Raw genomic sequence first — 21,826 nt, forward strand, 5'->3', positions numbered from 1 at the left:
ATAATGAATGGGGGATTTTAAAGAAGGCAAAAGCTTATATAGAGCCGATGCTCTAAACAATCAAATTAGCACCAACCTCAAAAAATTCACGAGAATAGGTTGTTTTGATTCCCAAATATCTTCAAATTGATCATCTCTACATCAAGATGCATATACATGAGAAAAAAATGAACTTCAAGTTTTGGAAATAATGCATCTTGTAATGCATTTTTGGACCGTCGATTTTCAAGATTTTCAAATTTTCATAAATCAACTCAATCTACACTATTTTTTAAGCTTTAAATTATATAATTAGAAATAAAATATACTTTAAGACTATCACAAAGATTTTCAGTATTGAAACCACATTTCTTGACACTATTTGTTTGTGCACTTTACTTTGATTGTTTAGAGTCGCCATTTGGCCCTTTAAAGAATCACCCCTAAAATATTGAGATTCATAATTTAACACTTTCACATTTTCTTTTGATAAATTTTGTTAAGTCATGTAAACCACTTCTGTTCATAAATTGAGGGAGGGACAACTTCCTATTTGCTTCTTCGTAAGAATAACACATCAAAACAAGAGTAGTACGTGAGAACATTAATTTTGCTTAGTAAGGTATTGGTGCTCCAAAATATTCATATGATAATATTATTCAAAAACCCCAACAAGTATCAGATATTGGCATTTCAAACGACCAGTACCCTTTCTTTCTTTTTTTTGATAAAAGGGAAAATTACAAATATATCTATTATTTTAAGTGTTATTATAAATTTTCCTCTAAAATTTTAACCTTTTTTTTTTTTTACAATATTCAAAACTTTTATTGATAAATTGCTGCAATAACATGAAATTAGAATGCTGAAATTAGGGGAACATAAATAGAAAGAGAGAAAAGAGAAACGCAAACGTCGGTCAACAGATAAAATTTTAACTTATTCACAATTTTCGATATTACATGTATTCCCTTCTTAGGACCAACGAATGTTTTTTTGCAAAATTGCCTTTTTGGATCTGACATAAAAAAAATTTCGGAACTTCAAGAACCTAAAATTGTGTATAGAAAATTTTGAACGTTAGTTTTCAAAATTTTGACGAGGACTTTTTAAAAGAGAAAATATTTGAAAAAAGTTTATGCTAACTTTTATTATTATTATTATTATTGGCTGAGAATATAAAATATTTGTGGAGTTGTTTTACACATCCTATTGGTTGAGTTTCATTTGTCGATTTTTTATTTTGGAAAAAGAAAATTTGGACTCGAAATTATAGAGATTTTATTTTGTAATTTTAAGATTTTTAAAATTCAAAATATAAAAAAATATGAAAAATTCAATCTTAGTTAGTTCATGCAAAAATAAATTTCGGATCTTGAAAATCGGAAAAGAGCAATTTAATCATTTTTAAAAATATTGTTATAATAACATGTATGAAATGGGTAAGGTAGTAATAACAGAAAATTTTAGGTGAAATTGTAATAACGCTTAAAATAATGAATTTATGTGCATTTTTCCCTTTAACAAATAAAAAATATATCATTGCCTCTTTCAAACAACAAATTGTATTGTACAGGGATTAAATGTTTAAAGGGGCATCCCAAATAGTGGTATTTGCGAACAACTGTGAAAACCAATCTCAAATGCAAATAAATTTTTACATCATAGTTTTTACATTCAAAATGCAGAAATCTAAAATCAAGGTTGTCCTTTTTGAAAGTTTGCAAATATTGAAAATATGAAACTAAAATTAATTCTTAATTTTGATTTTTCAAATATATGAAAAGACCTTAATTTTGGATTTGAGATTTTGAATATTTGAAATTTCAGAGCAAATAAATTACAAAACTATTAGTTTTAGATCCTACAGATCCCAAATTTACGCAATTTTTTTATTTTAAAACATGATAAAAAATAAAAAATAAAAGAAAGAATATGAAGATAATAACTGAAAATTTTAATACAAATTTTAAATATCAGGGAATATACGAGTAAATATCTCTAAAAGATGAACAGTTTTATTCAATCTCCCCAAGATAGAAGAGGATAGCATATCTTTTTAAGGAGCCCTACCTAGGGTCCCACACTAGTTGCCAAATCAGCAATCAAATGCGAGATTCAAATCCTGGGGGATAAACGGAAACCACTTCAGACACAGGCACATGAGATGAGATGAGATGACGCACCAACTCTACACTTCACTCCCTTTCGTTGCCTATCTCTACAACCCTCCTCCCTCTCCTCCCCCCCATTCACTCGTTGCCTATCTCTACGACCCTTGCTCAGCAACGATCTCCCTCTCCTCCCCCTCATTCACCGGCAAAGCCGTGCCGTGCCGGTAAGCATGCAATCTGAGTTCGGAGGTGCCGTCAGTTGGGACGGTAGAGTGAGCATGAGGAAGACCGCCAGCAAGCCCTCAGTGTCCTCAGGGAGCCCCGTGGTTTGGTCCCGACAGAGTCAAATACCTTGGCCCGTTCTCTGGGGAGGGAGTCCCCCCCACCCCCAATCCTACCTCACAGGAGAGTTCCCTGGGTGGGACACCGCCAGCCTCTCCGCCGACCCCGAGACCTTTGCCAAGAACAGAGAGCTCGAGGTCATCCACTGTAGGTGGGCCATGCTCGGTGCTCTGGGGTGTGCCTTCCCAGAGCTCCTCTCGCGCAATGGCGTCAAGTTCGGCGAGGCCTTGTGGTTCAAGGCTGGTGCTCAATTCTTTAGTGAGGGTGGGCTCGATTACTTGGGAAACCCAAGCCTCGTGCATGCTCAGAGCATCTTGGCTATCTGGGCCACTCAGGTGATCCTCATGGGCGCAGTCGAGGGCTACCGTGTGGCCCCTTGGGTGAGGTGACCCATCCACTCTACCCCGGTGGCAGCTTTGACCCCTTGGGCCTGGCCGAGGACCCTGAGGCCTTTGCCGAGCTGAATGTGAAGGAGATCAAGAATGGCCAACTAGCCATGTTCTCGATGTTCGGGTTCTTTGTTCAGGCCATTGTCACTAAGAACAACAGCGCTTGGGCCTATGCCACCAACTTTGGGCCTGGAAAGTGATTCTTCTTTTCTTTTCTTTTTTTCGGTGAAAAGGGTTTGTAAGAGTGATGGCGTTGTGGGTCGTGTCGTGATGGTCTTGCATCATTCCACGTAATTACGTAAATTTGGAGGATTCTTGAGAGCTTCTGATGTTTAATCTGGATTTTGATTAATCAAATATTTTCCTTTTTTTCCCATATTTTTCTTAAGTCTTCTTTTGGCTGGCTGAATTTGTTGCAAATTCATTGAAAACTTCACCACGATTATATTTTAAAAGATAAGGAATTCTAATTTAAGAAGGGATGAATTGAGAGAGCACAGTAGATTTCGGTTGAGACAAAGCGCATGGGAAAGTGGGTGATTTGGTAAGCTGGCCTCCATCATTGATCGGTTTCTTTTTCTACCCTTTCGGTCTTGAATTTTTTTGGACTTCCTTATGAATGATAGAAGCCGCATATTACTGGGTGTGGTGTATGTATAAGGCTGACGCCCCCAAACAACCTAAGCAAGACGCACCTTTAAATAGCGTCGGACTGTATTTTTCAGTACAGTAAGTCTTTGTGAGGGCTTGAAACTTTATCTTGATATCTAATTATAAAATTTAAAGCTTGAAAAAAAATATAAATCAAACTGATCTATAAACACTTAAAAATCTTGAAAATTGAAGGTCAACAAATACAAATCAACTATTTCCAAGACTTTAAATCTATTTTTTTCTCATGCCCATATATCTTGAGGCCAAGATAGTCGATTTAAGGATTTTTGGGTATCTAAATAATCTTCTCTAATAGATTTTTGAAGTGAGCCTTAATTTAATTGTTTAGGGCCTCACCGTTATATAAACTTTCTCCTTAACTCAAAAAAGTGATCTACAGAATTTTTCTTAATTTTAGAAAAAATTAACTATTTTCCTGAATCTCGAATCCGTGAGCTGCTACTGCTGCTACAAGAGCAAAGGCATATACTATTCCACTAATTCACCTATCACCCTTGAGGCGTACAAATCTCTCCCAAAATAAACTAAAGAAATCATAGAATCGATCACATGTCAAAGCCTTATATTTGTTCAACAGATGGGTCATATGTGGGGGAAAAGGGAAATTTATTAAATTACACGAGAGATGAACAATTTAATATTTTATTCATATTTTTTATTTAATTTCAAACTACCCATAAAAAACACATGATAATGAGGTGGAATTGTTGCAAATGTGCAGAATGTTAAATAGGTCATGGGCATTTTGATCATACTTTCCTATGTAAAATTTTAAAATCCCTGCAGCTCTGGAAATCTTGAAAATGTATTCAACCTAAAAAATTACTTGATAGGTTCGATTCAACTTCATAATCCCTAAAAGATGAATAATCATGATGTATGGCATAATATAAATGAAATCTAACAATAAATTTGCAAACCATAAATCCCGTCTCTGCCTCGACTTATATCAGTGGTCAAGCCTGACCTAATGGTACAAATCATGAATCTGCCATGTCACTTAATTATTCTAAATCTCAGAGCTCATGTAAACCATGTGATGAGCTCTTTGCTTGCTCAGAGACAAGAATAATAATACAATAGATTACCAGGCAAAAAATTTCTTTACATTTTCTCTTTTACCTCTTTCTGGGGAATAAAATCCACCAGGTTAATGAACAAAAAGTTATAAGAATGAATAATCCTACTCTTATACCTCCCACGTGGAGGTTGATTACTTCTCAATCTTCAAATATAGGCCTGAATTTCAATGATGAGCTTGTCGCTGATAGCACAAGTCCTGCTCAAAAAGCACATGACACTATAAAATTAACTCAGTACAAATTATAGAAAGAAAATTAACACTCAAATTTAAAGGATTCACATGTAATTAGGTCATTTCTTCTTCTTCTGTTTGTTTATATATATATATATATATGGGAAAGTATAAGTTGGTCAGGAGATTGTACATTTCAGTCAGTGTAGTGCTCATGTGAAGTGGGGCAGAAAAACTCAACCATTTGCATCCCCCTTCCCGCTACTGCAATTTGATATCGGTCTCTGCAACCCAACACAAATCAAGGTTTTTTTGGAACAAACAGACCCTAAAATCAATTGTATAAGATTCCAAGAAGAAGCACCATGGATATTAAGCTCACCTTGCAATACGCCATGCGTCCAATGTTTCTGGCTCAGGCACATTGACGACCAAATTGAAATGCTCAACCAGTTTTCCAGAATGCCTACGGTGCCAGCACCGAACCCTTTGGTCCAGACCAGTTGTGAAAACCCAGATTCCATCAGTCCAAATACCTTCACAAATAATGCAACTGGTGAGAACCTGAACAATGGTTATAAACCAAGTTGATTTTTTCTTGAAAGAGAGAAAAGCATGGCAATTCCCATGTCAAAAGATTAGCAAACTCATCAAATAGAAGGTCATATAATGACACTACATTACCTTTAACTGCCGAACTGTGAGCTGAGGCCAAGGTTTCTTGATGTAACAACCTCAACCTGTAAGTTACACTACTGGTACTTAAGGAATCCATCACTCCGCTCCTGCCTGCAAGATATCATGGTCTCTTTAGACACGGCTCCACCAGACTTAGGAATAAACAAATTGTAATATTTAAATTGGAATCAAGAAAGCAAGTTTACCCAAACATTCTGTGGTCATGGGTCCAGTATCATGGTCCTCTGGGGAAAACACCAGATCAAAGCTAAGGCATTGAAGAGCTTGGTCATCGCCACCACTTGCAACAAAATAAACCGCAGTGAAATCTGCATCCTTGCAGTTTGTTTTCAGATTGGTGGTTGAAATACAAAGGCAATTAACCCCAGATTGGTGAGCAGAGGGGAGAACATAGAGGGCTTGAATTTGAGGAACTTGGATGCTACTGTTATCCACCATCTCAGCTCCTATTACAGAGTGGCTACCAGTAGTCGTATTTTGAGGAGATCCCATTGAACTATTAACAGGGTTAGTTGATTTTGTAGCTGTCTTCTTTTCAGTTTGATTTGTGGGATGCTTAATCTTATCCCTTTCAAGACTTATGCGAGATACCTCCAAGTCCATTGCATTTGATGACAGATTAGTAATTGATTTCCACCATCGCCCACCCTGGCTTCCTCTACCTGTCCGGGGTCGTCTGTTGCAGTCAATATACTTTTCAGGCTGAAATGCCAGTACTTGTCGCATAAAGGATTCTATTGTTTCCGTCAGATCCCAAAAAGTGATCCTTCCATCAGTAGAGCCACCGATCACAATATACACATTTCGGATGTGCACCTTGTCTGCAAAGAAGATTAACTATAACTAAATAACTGGAAAAATATTTATTTTATTTTTTATTCGAATTGTTTGACTGGACAAAGAGTAAACTAAATCAAGTCAGCTGGCAGGCAAATGGAAGTATATTTTTACTACAGGTGAAAGACAGCAAATAATTGAATGTTCCACATCCTTTTTCCCTTTAACTTCCGATATATCAGGCACTGCTTCCAATAACAACAAAAAGCTCCAGTTTAAGTGTTATCCTTGACCGTGTAACTCATCAGAATACTAAAGTTGACTCCATAAAGTAAACTCCAAAGTTTATTCAGAAAAAAAGAGAGGAAAAAGAAAAATATCAATAGGAAAAGATAAATAAACTACAAAAGTTCAGTGTTTAATCAATCACATCTTAAAATCCTCCCAATTCCTGAACTTATGGGTGTACTTGTTTCAGTGCTTAGTATACACACTTGTACGAGGATGCAAATGAATCCCAATGTTCACTGCAAGCTCTCACCCTTATGAGCCAAACGGAGAGGAATGACCACATGTTGCAATGCAAGAATAGGAGCAGTTTCTGGAACAAGAAGAGCAACATCAAACCTGCAAAAAAGGAAGGGAAACATGTGCTTAAGATATCAGTGGAGTTGACAACAAAATCATAATTCCAAAATGCTGCAAAAATCTACCAAGTAGATAAAGATCAAGTAAATTTTTATTCAGGATTGTCTAATACATACCAAAGTCGGGATGGCAACACGAGCACACGCAGAGTAAGTGAGACATCTGAACAGGCAGCCACAATGAAACAAGCAGTTGATCTGAAGCCAATAAATAAGTCATACAAGTAAAACTTATAAACCCACAAAAAACAGCTTTTGTATAACACAATAGCTCCAAAACAAAAGTACTCTTCATATTCACCTGCATTCAGCAGTTTTTACAAAGAATGAAGTAACAGCCAGGTATCGCCAATCATTTTCGTTTGATTCAAGGGGTTTTGCTTTAGCATCATTTTCTGAATCCTCACAAAACTCTGATCCGGATGATGAAGCTCTGAGATGTCCATGATTTTTCTTTATACTGTCTACTCGTCTACTTGTACTGGAAAACTTTGGTGGCATATGAGTGGACAACCATTGAAAAGACACTTGTGAAGCCTCCAGAACGTTCCTTCCATGAATTCCAGCTTTCGTTTGATATCCGTCTGTTTCTTCCTTGTTATCACATTTCAAATCCTTGAGAAGCCAACAAGTCAAGACTTGCTTGGCTCCAACAGAAATAAGTATAAAGTTATCACTCATCCTAATAGAGGAAGCATCAAGTTCCCAGTACTTATCGTGAGACATTTGAGTACAATCTTCTACGCATGTATACATATCTGACACAAGGCAGATTGACCTAACAGCTGATCCTCCAACATGTTCGCCAAGCAACTTTGATGCAGGCCAACTCTCAACAGAATCATGACTGTAGCTGCATCATGTAAGACCATCTCAAGATAAACTAATGTAAAGAACAACAACATGCATTCTTCATTCAAAAACAGGATAATTAAATAGATTTTTCACATGAAAATTGAGGGAACAAATTCCACCGATATGACTGAGGAATAATTTTACGTTGAAAGTACAAGGAACATATGACTAATCTTTCACAAGAAATTGAGGATATAATTATGCTGTAGGAGGGCATTTGATACCATCCAATTTGCAGCTCCTCCACATAGAGCAAAACAAAGAACATAACATAAAATGGCTGCGTAACGAATATATATATGATCATCAAGATTATGAATAATAACAAACTGAAACGGACCATTAACAAACTAGAAAGGGACTAGTGCCAGGAGTTTAATATCTAACCAAATGAATGATTCAAGCAATATCAATGAGTGCCATTACTTAAAACATCTCAATACGGCAAAGCAAGCACATCTGAAGAAGTGGTCACATTTCCTTTTGTCAACAGTCTCCTCAGAAAGCAAAATGATAACAATATTTGGTCAAGTCATGCAACCAGGACAGCCTTCCCCAGAGAAAAAACAGAACGATTTAACAAAATGTGATAAAATGAAAGGATGAATTTTATTATATTTTTGATAAAGCATATAAAAAATGCACTCAGTTAAGTTGTTCATGTAAGAAAATTTAAACTCACATGCCATATCAAGATTTTAGATTCCCAGTACATGAATTTCACAAAAAGCAACAACGATATGCTCATTAAACATTCAATGAAGTCATGGAAAATTGAGCTATAAAGACAATTACTCACGTATATCATGAAGGAAAACATTGAAAAAATGGTTAAGAGTGACAGACATCCGGTACTGACAGTGAGAAGAGCATCATTCATGGACAAAACATTTTTAACACTAACACATGAGGTCATACCTTGTCAATCTTACAGTTCCATCCTCGCTCCCAGTTGCAATCCAGCTAATATTAACAGTGCCACTTGAATTTAAGGGAAGAGCTATAAAACACAAAGAATGTATCTCTCTTCCATGGAACTGCAAGTGTAAAACCTGAGGATATGTCCTTGTCTCACTAGTTGGCACCCAAAGCCTATATACATGAATAGTGTGGTCCTGCACAATAATAAACAGCTGTTACATGAAATCCTACACAGAAGAAAGAGCAATACAATAAGAGCAGTGATGAGAATCATATGGCTGCTTCTTATTGATAGTTCTTGCAGAACTATATCTGATATACATGATCATAATAAAACAACAAATTAAGTTCAATTTAACTGCAAACAGAAGTTCAAATAAGTTCATTTCAATAACTGCAAATAATTTATAATCATGGAATGTATATGGAGAACTGAAGGCACCGGCTACCCATTTGAAACCATCATCTTGAGAAAGTCTACGGTCATCATGATGGACCACTCAGTAGGCCAGTCGTATAAGTGAGCATATGCCTATATATATATATATAGATATATATATATATATATATATATATATATATATATATATATATATATATAGGGTGTGGTTTATATAAGGTTGCAACCTTAAACAATCCAATTAAGGCACACCTCCAAATTTTATCATAAGATAATTTTGTTTTAAAATATTCTTAGGATTATCTCAAAATCTATTGTCATATCTATTTACAAAATTTTAAACTTCAAAAAAGATTAAACTCAAGTAAATCTATGAACATATGAAAATTTTGAGAATGGATGGTCTAGATAATGTGTTGCAAGATGCACTATTTTTAGGACTCAATTTTTATTTTTTTCAGTCATACATCTCAATGTCAAGATGATTAATTAGAGAGTTTTTCAACATTTAAACAACCTTCTCCGATAGATTTTTGAGGTGCATCCTTAATTCTACATTTTAAGGATGCAACTTTATATATATATATATATATACACACACACAGACACACACACACACACACACACACACACACAGACACACACACACACACACACACACACACAAGATCATGTACACCCATAGAAACATACGAATACACATAAAGCATGGTATAAAGAGTCATATGAAGAATGAAGAATGAATCTTGTCAAATATTTGAAATGCAGAAGCCCCATAAAAGTTATTCCAGAAAACAGAAAGTTATATTTCTATTGATGATTCCACAATGCCTGCTCTCCACATACACTTCTTTACAAACTGTAACAACAAGAAACCATGATTTCGGATGACTCTTACAAGAGAAGGTCTATCTGTTCTCCTTGGCCCTCAATTGGGCTGGTTTCATAAGCAATGACATCTCCATAATCCAAAGGAGAAAAGGCTTTTGAGAAATTCTCTCTCATCCAACCATATCAGAAAGAGATTCAGAATGAGTGAGGTTCTTGACAAGCTGCCATAAGAGTACTATAGAGTAACAAACTCAGAGAGAACTACCGCAACACTCCATAAATTACATTAATCCTGATCCATCATGTGCAAATAATTCCATTCTGCTTAAAATACACAACATTACAGACCTTTAGAAAACCAAAGCAGTTCTGAATTTCTGGTATATTGCCCAATATATAAGAATGAGGTCGTCGCCATCCACCACAAGTTAGCCGTAAAATCTACAACACAATGCACTACTTGTCGATGAATGGATCATAAGATAGTTGTGGACAACCAAATACCACTTTTCGTGGAAAACATTACAATAATAAAGCACAAGAATACCTTCAATTCATTAATCAAGTCCCATATAATAAAATCTGCAGATGCAAAACCCACTGCATATCTACCCTGGGTGAGATCTTCTGCAAGCCCAGATTTGGCACACACAGATTCAATCACACTAATTTCCTTCACCTGTTTCATTCCCCTGAACTCCAAAAATGGCAGCTCCCCTTGAACTTCATTTCTATATGTAAAGTAGCATATGCATCCATCCCTTCCTGTCTGTGTCAGCAAATATAGGACTTTGTAAGACAAATTGAGACTCAAGCCTTTCGAACATTATTTAAATACTTGGCTAGTCCAACGGTAGAACTTGGACTCGCATGAGTCACTTGGAACCAGCGCGGTGCTGGTTTCCCCTGCCGGTTCCAGATGACCCCACCTAGAGTAACCTGAGTCTTGGCCAAGTATGCTCGAGTCCTAACTCAGTCTATCTAGTCTTTAAAAATGCGAATTATTCTGGTCCAAGTCTTGACCGGTCAGACTCAGACTGAGCAAGTCAACTAAGACCCGCTCCCTGCCCAATTCTGTGTTTTCTAAATACTGCTTTCATAATACATAACTGGAACAAAAAATATACTCATACCGAACGTATCTGAACTTCGTTGCAGCTTGATGTGGAAATGGAAATACTAGCCACACAAGATATACCATGAGCGCCTTTAAAATGAGTTAACACTGGGATTGTTGCTTCCAACTCAATACTTTCAGCAACTGAAAGGCTCTTTGGAATTGGGAATATGATAAGATTACCACGCTGATCACCACAAACAAGCACCTATAGAGAAGCTGCATTATAAGCAAAACAAGCTGCTCACAAAATCTATGGTCAAAGCATTCATCTCCACACTATTATAACCTTCCCCCATGCTAAAAGGCTCATCTTTTTGCAAGCTGATAAAATCATTCAAATCTCTATACAATGCAAACTGTATCAAACCGAAAACATTTTGAAATACAGAATTTACAATTAAACTGAATTGAGAAGAACATATATTACAGTAAGATCTTAATTAGGTACCGACCTGAAACATCTTGCCTTCAGAGATATTATATACATACACATAATAGATAAGTAGTCGAGTATAATAAACAAAGCAGCCACGACTATCTAATTGCTCCCAAAATTTCACAAATAAAATCAATAAAGAAATAAGAAATTACCTCTTCTTCAATGGAGGCATCGAGGCACATGATTCGTCTTCCAAAACATGATGCAAAATTGGAAACTAAGAGCACCTTGTGGTCCAAAAAGTAGTTGCCATAAAGAGAGTGCGATGCATCACAAGTGCCAGGAGAGGTGCTCCCCAACTTCCATAGTTTTAATCTTCCTCTAGGGTCTGCAGTGAACAGGTGGCTGTGAAAATGGAGAAACCAGTTAATGACTAAAAAATTGATTTCCTTAGAACCCTACTGAAGCATTAAGGTCATCAAAATTCATCTTACCTATATCCTAATGACTTGCACCAATAAACTCCGAGGAGTTGTCTCTCTTGTTCTGCTTGCCAAGAAAAGAAGAGAGCTACTTCAACAGGAAATGAACCAGAAGTGATCTGGACAACTGTCACATTTCCTTTACCATCACCAAGAGCAACCCAATCTTCAATAGGTTTTGAGGGATTCGAGGAATTCAAAGGAAGCAGATCCAGACAAACAATGGACGCCACTACATTGACTTTAACAACTTCTGTCCACTTTTCCTCTCCAGGAATGGATAATTGAACATGATATAAAGAGCCCTGATTAGTGGCAACATAAAGAATATCTTCGCGGGCAAAATGCAAACATCGTACATATTCACTATTGCTGTTGAAAACAGTGCTTCAATCAATAAATACCAGAAAACAAACAATTTTCACCTGCTAATATACAGAAAAATATGAATCGTACCAAAATATTTGTACTTAGTACAATGTAAAGTGCCGGATAAGGTAAATAAAAAAATTCAACACATTTAAATGCAGCAAAATTAAGTTGTGCCGTGGCAAACTAGAAATTCCTTATAAGGGACTGATATTGCATGAAGTATACATTTTCCCATGCAAAACCCTAAAGATTATACAACCCTACCAAAAGCTCTATTTATTATCACAATCCTTAAAAAACACAAGATACAGAAATGATCAAACCAAAAAGGTTTCAGTGTGAGTACAATACTTTCAATATGAAGGCGGACTAGGGCTCAGTAACAATGCAACCCATTCACAGTGCAATGTATCTTCTACCAATTTACAGATTAAACCTCAAAAGGCATGTCAGCAGCTCCTGGGGCACAAATCAGGAGGTAGTTCAGGGGTTCCAGAGGGCATAAGACCTGGTCAGGAACTAAAGAATGATCATTGACAGTAGCATAGCAAACCCCAGAACTATAATGAGTAGGAAGCCTCCACAGTTAGGAGAACTTAAGAGTTCACTTCGGCAGAAGTTTGCTAGGTTTCTGTTGTGTGTGTGTGTGTGTGTGTGTGTGTGTGTGTGCGCTCATTTGTATTTCCTCCTGAAGCTTCTCAAGTGACTTCCAGATCATTGCAGAAAGGAAAATCAATTCAAAGAACTCCAATTTCAAGTCATGTATTTGTTGTCAGTAGTTAATGAGGGAAGATGCAATATAAATGTCCAAAACACTATAAATGTTGCATGTAATACCAAATCCAAAAAATACAATATACAAATGAGGTAAAGTCCCCCAAGAGGAAATTGCACACACATCATCAGATCCTTTTTCCAACTATTTGCGGTCGACTACACGAATCTTGGTCTGCCATCCTCCTCTATCAAGGGCCATACCCTCAGTGAGGCTATAAGTCACCGTATCTTTTCTCACTACTTCCAACCATGTTCTTTTGGGCCTACCCCTTGCCTTTTTTGAGCCTTGCACTTGAACTAACTCGCACCTCCTAACAGGTGTTGTACTAGGTCTGCACTGCACATGGCCAGCCACCTAAGTATACTTTCTTTTATCTTATCACCTATTGGAGCCACGCCTAAGTTCTCCCAAATGTATTTATTTTGAATTATAACCCTTCTTGTCTTGCCACTCATCCATCTCAATATCCTCATCTCAGCTACACTTATGCTATGAGTATATAGTTTGCCCAACATTCGCCGTAGAAAGCAAAGCTGGTTTCATAATTGCCTTATAGAACTCCCTCTTCAGCTTCATTGGCATGTAGCGATCACATAAAACTCCGGTTGCACATCTCCACCTTGCTCATCCAGATCTAATTCTATGTGTGACATCTTCCTCAATATTTCTATTTTCTTGGATTATCGACTCAAGATATCGAATGTATGCTCTTTTTTATATTTCTTGGCCGTCAATCTTAACTACTTCCTCATCTCTACTCCTATTATTATTTAACTTGCATTCCATATACTCTGTCATTGTCCAGCTAATTTTAAAATCTTGAGATTCTAGAGCATAAATTGCACACACATAGAGACACATAACTCTAGCAGCTCCTAAGCTGCAGCACACTTCTATCATTATAAGCCCCCATATGGAGAGATTTTTAACCTTTTTGAATTAGATTAACCTAGAAAACTTACAGAAAAATCCTACCCAATCCTCCGACCACTACCCCAAGCTAACAGCAGTTCCCCCATGCTCGGTCACATACCAACATTAGGCTCCTATGGCATCCTCTTCGTTAGATCCCTCTTGCAACACCTGCATTCTCCTAACAACCACCTTCAACACGGAGCTCCAAGCTCCAACCTCTTATTTTACACTCCTTAGCATAGTCAAAGGTACATGAACTTCCAAACTTTTTCTTCAAGCAATATTGAACAAATGCTTTTGTCATGATAACAAACAGAACATTCCGAAGACCAAAACTGAAGGCATGACTTGTAAACAATACTAAAAGTTTTACATAATTATACCTGTCCATGAGTTTATGGTCAGTTTTTGAGATAACGTTTTCAGTGCAAATGCTGAAGATCTCTTTCCTACTGTCCAAGTCTTTTACAATGCCATTTGGATGCAAATTGTCGCTCAAATCCAATGCATTTAAGTAATGCACCTTGATTGCAGAATCAAACCCAGCAGTGATTAGAAGGAAAGATGTTGGATCATACACACAACGCCAAATGCCTCTCCCACTGCATTAGTATAAAAATATTTCAGATGTGATAAACTAGTACAGGAAATCACTAACAAACTAGTAAGAACTATCAGCTAGCCCATATATTGAGGTTACAGGGGCCCCGCAGGAAATAAATACATTTTATTTAAAGCTACTCCAGTACTGCATGGCTAAAACTATTGCGTAATAATTACAACTCACACATGCTCCTCAAACATTAAAAGCTGGTTCCCATCTATTCCCCAGACACGACATGTGCAGTCTTCACCACAAGTGATAATTATCTACAAGAAAGCCTCATCAAAGAAAAACTGAATCAGTCGAGAACTGAATGCTAACTCATCGCTCCAATAAAATACGTAACAAAAATAAAAAGTTGAATCACAATTAAAGATAAAAAAATGAAACTCTATGTATTACTACTTAGAGAGAAGAAAATGTGTAAGACTAGGCATGTCTCCTATTTCCAAAAGTCCCTTTATTTACCAAAGAAAGGATTGTATAGAGAAGATGGATAGCGCTGTAAAATAACAATAAAGAGTACAAAATGATAGTTCAAAAGTTGTAATAGTAATGGATGTATTTTAGGAAAGTGAAATAGCCACAGGGTAGGCCAGACCAGGTCAACAGGAACTGCTCAAGATTAACAAATAGATTGGATTGGTTGAACTCCGATTCCAGCTATTTTGTTTATATAAGGGATCAGGCCAATAATTACACAAGTTTCAATCCAGTCAGGCCAAACGATGCAGATCAGTCCAGCCCTTACAACAATGGTTTGTACACAGATCTTCTATAAATGCATAACAATAACCATTTTATCCAACAGACTTAAAACAGAGGTCTGCACATTAAATGGACAATACAATAGGTGAGAGAGGGTAGAGTCTGTTGATGGAACCACCAGTAATGGTCAGGGCATCCTCAACTAGAATCAAATACCTCAAGATTGATTGATAAAATCTACTTATTTCTTGAAAAAAGTAAAGCAAAGATTGAGTGCTTTACCCTACCTGCTAAACTATTGGCTCAGGGTGCTTTGATGTGAGGCAAAGCAGAGAAACTTGAGAAGCTTTCTCATTAAAGGGAAACAGAAAAAAGACCACTTCTAGTCAAAGAAAAAATGCTCAAGTAAACTTTCACATACTCACATAAAATGATCCAAGCATCCATGTGATAACTGGTGCATCCAAATACCATCAATTGAAAAACTTAAAGCTTCTTTTTTTTTCTTAATGAAAGCGAACTTAGAGCTTACCGATTCAGATATATAACAATCCCAAACTCGAGCATTGTGACCAAACAGTATGGGCCCAACTGACACATCAGAAATAGGAACATCCCATGGGTCACTGAACTCATCCTTTTGAGCTTTAACTGTCCAGATACGAGCACTGTCACAATATAATTAATCTCAGATGAATCTCAAAAATAACTACAAGCTAGATCCTATAACCAAAAAAGTTGAACAACTCATTTAATATCTAATAGCATCAGCGATGCAGTAAACATTCCCAGACAAAGAGAAGATAGTGGAGAATAACGCAAGCTACATACTGACCTACGATCATCAGAAACAGAGATTAGTTTCAATCCATCAGAAGACCATGCTAAGCGAAATATTGATCCTGCATGCCCAGTAAGCCGATTCAAATGTATAGCAGCATATGGCTGATCATGGAATGCACTATTTTTGGCTAGCGTGGCCACGCCATCATAACAGTCTTCCTCAATATAAGTTAAGGGCTCAGCCCCTTGAGAAGCAATCTTCCATATAAGAATCTGCAACAGGCCACTTTTAATTATAAAGAAAGAAAAGATAACTACAAAGAGTCAAAACTCTCTCTCTCACAACAAGAAAATATCAAAGTCAGAGGTAATTGACTTAATTCATAAAACAAAATTCCTTGATAGCTTAAGTAAAAAAAAAAAAGAAAATTAAGATATGAGACAAGAACAAGAGGACAATAGGAAGTCCATTTGGCATTATTAAAGAATAAATATATATATCTTTGGGTTATGGAAGTATATTGGCCCCAATACTGTGTCCTTCAAACATGATAGATAGTAACAGGCAATCCTACAGCCTTCCTTCCAAAGAATATTACTTTAGAAATCATGAAAGTCCATTTATCAGATAGACTATCCTAATACGTGACCTGAACCAACAAAAGTTCAAAACGATTAAATGGGACTATCCAGAGGGCAAGGTGGCCCCTGACAAAAAGTGGAGATTCCAGTCCAAGCCAATCCAGCCAGAAAATGTAGTCAAGCCCATATTGAAGTATGCCACTAGAAAATAGTTCACAATCAAGAGAATTATATCCAAGCAATGATCCACGAGAATTTCCCATTCATGAGATATGAAGGATTGTCCAAAGCACAAACTGTGTATTAGAGGTCACAGTTATCACTAATTTTCTTCTTCTTTTTTTCCATTGTTATTGGTTTTTTTTATTAAAATGGAACCTTCACTTCAAGACTATATGCTCACCTCATTGTAAATAGTACCAGATGCCACATGAAGAGATGGAATATCGTCACCCCATATTCGCATAGCATACAAAAGGCACCTCTCTACATACAATAAATGTACCAAAGAAGTTAAATACAGTAATGAAAGTCATACAAACTACCAGCAATGGTGAAGTTAAATATATTTGTAAGAGATGCAAAACCAGTTCAACACAATCATACATATATATGCAATTATGTCAAATTTGTATGTGCAGAAAATTCACCTGGAGACTTCAAATCAAACAATAATTTTGATCTCGAGATATGCCATAGACACAAAGAATTGTCGCTAAGTCCTATTACAAGATGATTGCTTTTATCATGATCACCAAGTGTAAGTACCTGCCCAGTTCCTTCATTGATTCCCTGTCAATCCCCAGCCAGTCCATGCCAGTGCATAAGACAGCCAATAAACCACAAAAATAAAAGAAAAACCCAATAAATGAATGGTGGACAAGCAGGAATGAGACAAATTTTCACTTAAGTACCTTCAAGAAGCAAATATCCATGACCCAGTGATTAAACCTTGGCAATGAGTGGACAAGGATCAAATCAATACATGCTTTTGTATCACTTTCAGGGTGAAACTTTCCACTAATACACAAGCTGAAAACCTTCACCTTTCTCTCACCATACACAGCAATTTTCACAGGATTCTTTGAAGATGATTTCTCATGATCTAGGTCAAGTAAACTAGCCGATATGCCATGCACTCGGATTCCATCAAAGACAAAGAAAGAGTTCAAAAGCTCCCCATTTTCCACGTCATAAAGCAGGATCTGAGGCCCAGTTCCTGAACAATCAACGACAAACCAATAGGAAGAAATAAGCGATTACAATACCAACAGTGACACTGCTAGTCCGAAAGGGGCAGGGTCGTGGTAGTAGCACCCCCATACCTAGTTACCACATTTTCCAATCCTGCTGACACCACCCACTGACACCTTAAAAAAGCTAACTTCCTAATCTATATGGAAAAGCATGTAGGGGCCTGTCTTCCCCACTGAATTACCCAAAAAAAAAAAAAAGTGACCCTACTCAGCAGAAGAAATATTCAGAATAACAAACAAACAACATTCACTATAACTGAAGCCTATATACATTATCAAAATACAAAACCTTAAAATGATTTGAAAGACACAATTTTCCTGTAAACCGTTGATGACTCTCTCCGGCAATCTAACATTATTTGAGTAATAGCACGAGTTCTAATATTCATGTAACAATCAACCAGACATTGGAATGAAAGGAAACTATCAGAGACTACAATACAGGTACTGGAACCAGTCAGCAAAAGAATTATTCAAGAATCAATCACAAGGAACCAAAATTTGCTGATTTGCCTAAACTAAACCTCTGAACCCAATATCAATAACAAGGAACCCTAATAAGTATCAGAGAATCCATTATTCTTTGAGCTATGATTCAACCGTCATTGGAGAAAGATAAACTGTATTCAGCAGCAAGGATAGTGCGATAAATCCCTGGGCTATTCATGAACCAGTCATCGAATACAACGCAAAATTAAGAAAAATTTATGCAGTTAAAGAATGAGTGATTTTTATCAGTAGAACGTGAGATAAAGAAGATATTATCAGAGACTGAAGGGAAAATGGTACCAGCCAAGAGTAGGGGAAAAGAAGAATTCAGAAGGCATAACGCCGAGATTTCGCCGAAATATTCACGGCTTCTGAGACGCCATGGACGACTGTGGCCCTCCTCCATGGCTTCACTGAGCTCAGACGCGGGAAAAACCTCACTCCCTAAAGCTTTGTGGAATCACGGTTTGGCCCGCCTTATATTTGAAGTTTTGTATCTAAAATCAGTTAGGTTTGGATTTTCAGGAAAAAGGAAATAAAAAATAAAAAATAAAGTGCATTAAAAATTGGAAAAAGTTTATATAAGGTTGCAACTAGAATTAAAGATGTTGAACAAAAATCCATTGAAAATGGTTGTTTTAATGTTGAAAAGCCCTCTAATTAATCATTGTATCCAGATGTATAGTACAAATATGAAAGAAAAAAAAAGATTTTGAGTCTCAAAAACAATACACCACAACACATTATCTAAGTAGTCCATTTTCATAAGTTTATAGATCTACTTGATTTTAAGTATTTTTGTAATTTAAAATTTTATAAATAGCTTTTGAGATAATCTTAAGAATTTTTACCCCAAAATTATATATTATAATAAAATTTGGAAGTGCTTGTTTAATGTTGCAACTATATGAAAACCACTTTATATAGAGCCGAGGATCTATACAATCAAACTAGAGCCTACCTCAAAAATTTCACTAGAAGAGGTTGTTTTGATGTCGAAATATCTTCAAATTGATCATCTCAACATCAAGATGCATGGACATGAAAAAAAATGGATTTCAAGTTTTGGAAATAGTGTATTTCGTCAATTTTCAAGAATTTCAAGTTTTCATAGATCCGTCGATCTCCATAATTTTTGAAGCTTGAAACTTTATTTATAAAGATGAACATACATTTAAGGCTATCACAAAGATTTCTAGTATTGAAACCACATTTCTTGACACTATTTGAAGGTAGGCTCTAATTTGATTGTTTAGAGCCTAGGCTCTATACAAACCGCACCCTAAAAGTATTAACATTGTTTAACCGGTTTGATTGCTCAAAATCAATTGATCTTATGTGCCAAAACTAGTAAAACATTAGTTGATTTTTTAACAAACTCAACAATCAATTTTTATTTTGGAGCGAACTAGGCAAAGTACAAATCAGTAGTTCAAGCGGTCGAAATGGGCAGTCCAAAATCTGCTCTAACTATGTGGGAGGCCTAGTAGAGAAGCAAATGCATAGCCGGTTACTTCACTTCCCTATGCTCTTTTTGATCCAAATATAATTTTAAATAGATTCTATCATCACCATCTTCTTTAAAACCTTTTTCCAACTAAATGAGGTCGGCTAAACGAATCATAGTATGAAATTTTGCTCTATTAAGGGTCATACTCTCAGTGAAGCCATAAGTTCATTTACATTTTCTCACTACTTCCAACTATATCGTTTTGGATTTACCTTTTACCTTTTTTTAGCCTTCCATTTGAACTAACTCGCACCTCCCAACTAGAGGTGGCAACGGGTAAGGTATGGATCAAGTCCAACTGGACTCGGACCCAGACCCAAACCTAAATAGATTTGGTTTGAGGTTTTAGACCCGGAACCGAACCGTTGGGTCAAAAATTAGACTCATACCCGTACCTGTCAGGTCTCGAGTCTACCCCATCAGGTCTCGGGTCCATTTTCACCCTCACTATAAGCTTCTTTTTTTTTCTTTTTTGCCCTTTTTTTTTACCATCATATACTTATATTATTGACAACAAGGTAAGCATCACCCAATATTAGAGTTCAAGGCGTGTGATTTGTCATTTAATAGATGACTACTAGTTCTAATTATATACAATCCTTAATACATCCAAATGAACAGGGTTTAAAGTTAACTATTTTATCTTTAACAGTTTATGAGTATTGGTCGGGTCCAGTTTGACCCAGACCCCGACCCGTATAGTATTCGGACCCATGTTTTGGACTCAGATCCAACCCGTCGGGTTCAAATACTAAACTCATATCCAAACTGTGTCGGGTATAGCCGACGAGGCTCGTGTTGGGTCCAGGTCCATTCTCACCCCTACTTTTAACAAGTGGCCAACCCACTTATGTCTATTATCTCTCATCTTATCACCTATTGGTACCACATGTAATTTTTTCGAATATATTCATTTTAAATTCTATCCCTTATTGTCTTGTCACTCATCCATCTCATCATCATCATCTCCATTACACTCATTCTATGGATATATTATTTTTTGACTACTCAACATTCAGCCCCATAGAGCATAGTTGGACAATTGTGGGACCAACTTTAAATAGATTTTATAACATCACAATTTCTACTTGTTTATAGAATGTTTTTTAACCATCATATGTGAAATAAAGGTGCCTAGAGTATTTTTATTTTATTTTTTGGTTGGAAATCTGACAAAAAAAATTCAGAAATTTGATGCATTATGTGGCACACCCCAGGCCGTTGGATTTTACATGTGCTAGACAAATGGTGATTGTAGCCATATTGCACCAAAAGTAAATGGTTTTATTGTATATTTTTTTTTAGTTTTAAAAAGGATATACCTAGTTTAAAATTTAGAAATATATTATCCTTATCGGAAAACATTTATTATAGCCGAGGGTCTAAATAATTCAATTAGAGCCCACATAAAAAAATTCAATAGAAGAGGTTGTTTTGATGCCCAAATATTATTAAATTGATCACCTCGACATCAAGATGCATAAACATGAGAAAAAAATAGATTCAAGTTTTAGAAATAGTGTATCTTTTAGCACATTTTTTAACCGTCAATTTTTAAGATTTTCAAGTTTTCATAGATCTGCTCAATTTACACTATTTTTTTAATCTTTAAATTTTATAATTAAAGATAAAAATAATTATAAAGATATCTCAAAGATTTACAATATTGAAACCTTATTTCTCGACGTTATTTGAATGTACGCTTTACTTTGATTGTTTAGAGCCTCGGCTCTATACAAACCACACCCATCTTATTTCTTCCTATGCTCTTGGTAACACTGATCTTCTTAAAAGAAGCTCTCACTATAAAAAAGATCGCTTCAAGGAACAAAAATAAAAAGCTACATTTTCAAGGGCTATTTTCATGTCATACAGAAAGTTAGAAGAGATTGAAATTAAGTAAAGTTACAAGATGCGTTATTTCCAAAACTTGAAATCTAATTTTTTTCTCATGTTCATGCATG

The 21,826-nt window shown here is 36.2% G+C and overlaps 1 protein-coding gene and 1 pseudogene across 7 annotated transcripts; one reads left to right on the forward strand and one right to left on the reverse strand.

Moving 5' to 3' along the window:
- Positions 1–2,190: 2,190 nt before the first annotated feature.
- LOC18430076 (chlorophyll a-b binding protein 40, chloroplastic-like) lies at positions 2,191–3,200 on the forward strand (annotated as a pseudogene).
- A 1,210-nt stretch (positions 3,201–4,410) lies between these two features.
- LOC18430075 (Transducin family protein / WD-40 repeat family protein) lies at positions 4,411–18,824 on the reverse strand. 7 transcript variants are annotated; one of them, XR_016050324.1, is made up of 22 exons: positions 18,653–18,824; positions 17,522–17,826; positions 17,258–17,399; positions 17,011–17,093; positions 16,078–16,298; positions 15,775–15,910; positions 14,718–14,800; positions 14,314–14,532; positions 11,878–12,237; positions 11,596–11,788; positions 11,018–11,209; positions 10,432–10,653; positions 10,233–10,325; positions 8,651–8,847; positions 7,179–7,730; positions 6,995–7,075; positions 6,661–6,857; positions 5,639–6,274; positions 5,439–5,543; positions 5,137–5,290; positions 4,948–5,038; positions 4,411–4,778 (listed from the first exon to the last, which is right to left on the reverse strand). XR_016050324.1 is itself a non-coding variant. In XM_020664850.2 (22 exons), exons 1-21 carry the CDS (start codon positions 18,756–18,758, stop codon positions 4,951–4,953), a joined length of 4,254 nt encoding a protein of 1,417 aa, XP_020520509.1. In that variant the 5' UTR covers positions 18,759–18,823; the 3' UTR covers positions 4,411–4,778; positions 4,948–4,950. The 7 variants fall into 7 exon arrangements, 5 of the variants coding, with proteins under 5 accessions (XP_020520509.1, XP_020520510.1, XP_088715878.1 ...); XM_020664850.2 differs by having other exon boundaries at positions 6,772–6,857; positions 18,653–18,823; XM_020664851.2 differs by having other exon boundaries at positions 4,411–4,799; positions 6,772–6,857; positions 18,653–18,823.
- Between the last annotated feature and the right edge of the window lie 3,002 nt (positions 18,825–21,826).

This window comes from Amborella trichopoda, chromosome 2 (genome assembly GCF_054954075.1).
Source record: "Amborella trichopoda isolate Santa Cruz 75 chromosome 2, AtrichopodaSantaCruz75HAP2 v2.0, whole genome shotgun sequence".
NCBI lineage: Eukaryota > Viridiplantae > Streptophyta > Magnoliopsida > Amborellales > Amborellaceae > Amborella > Amborella trichopoda.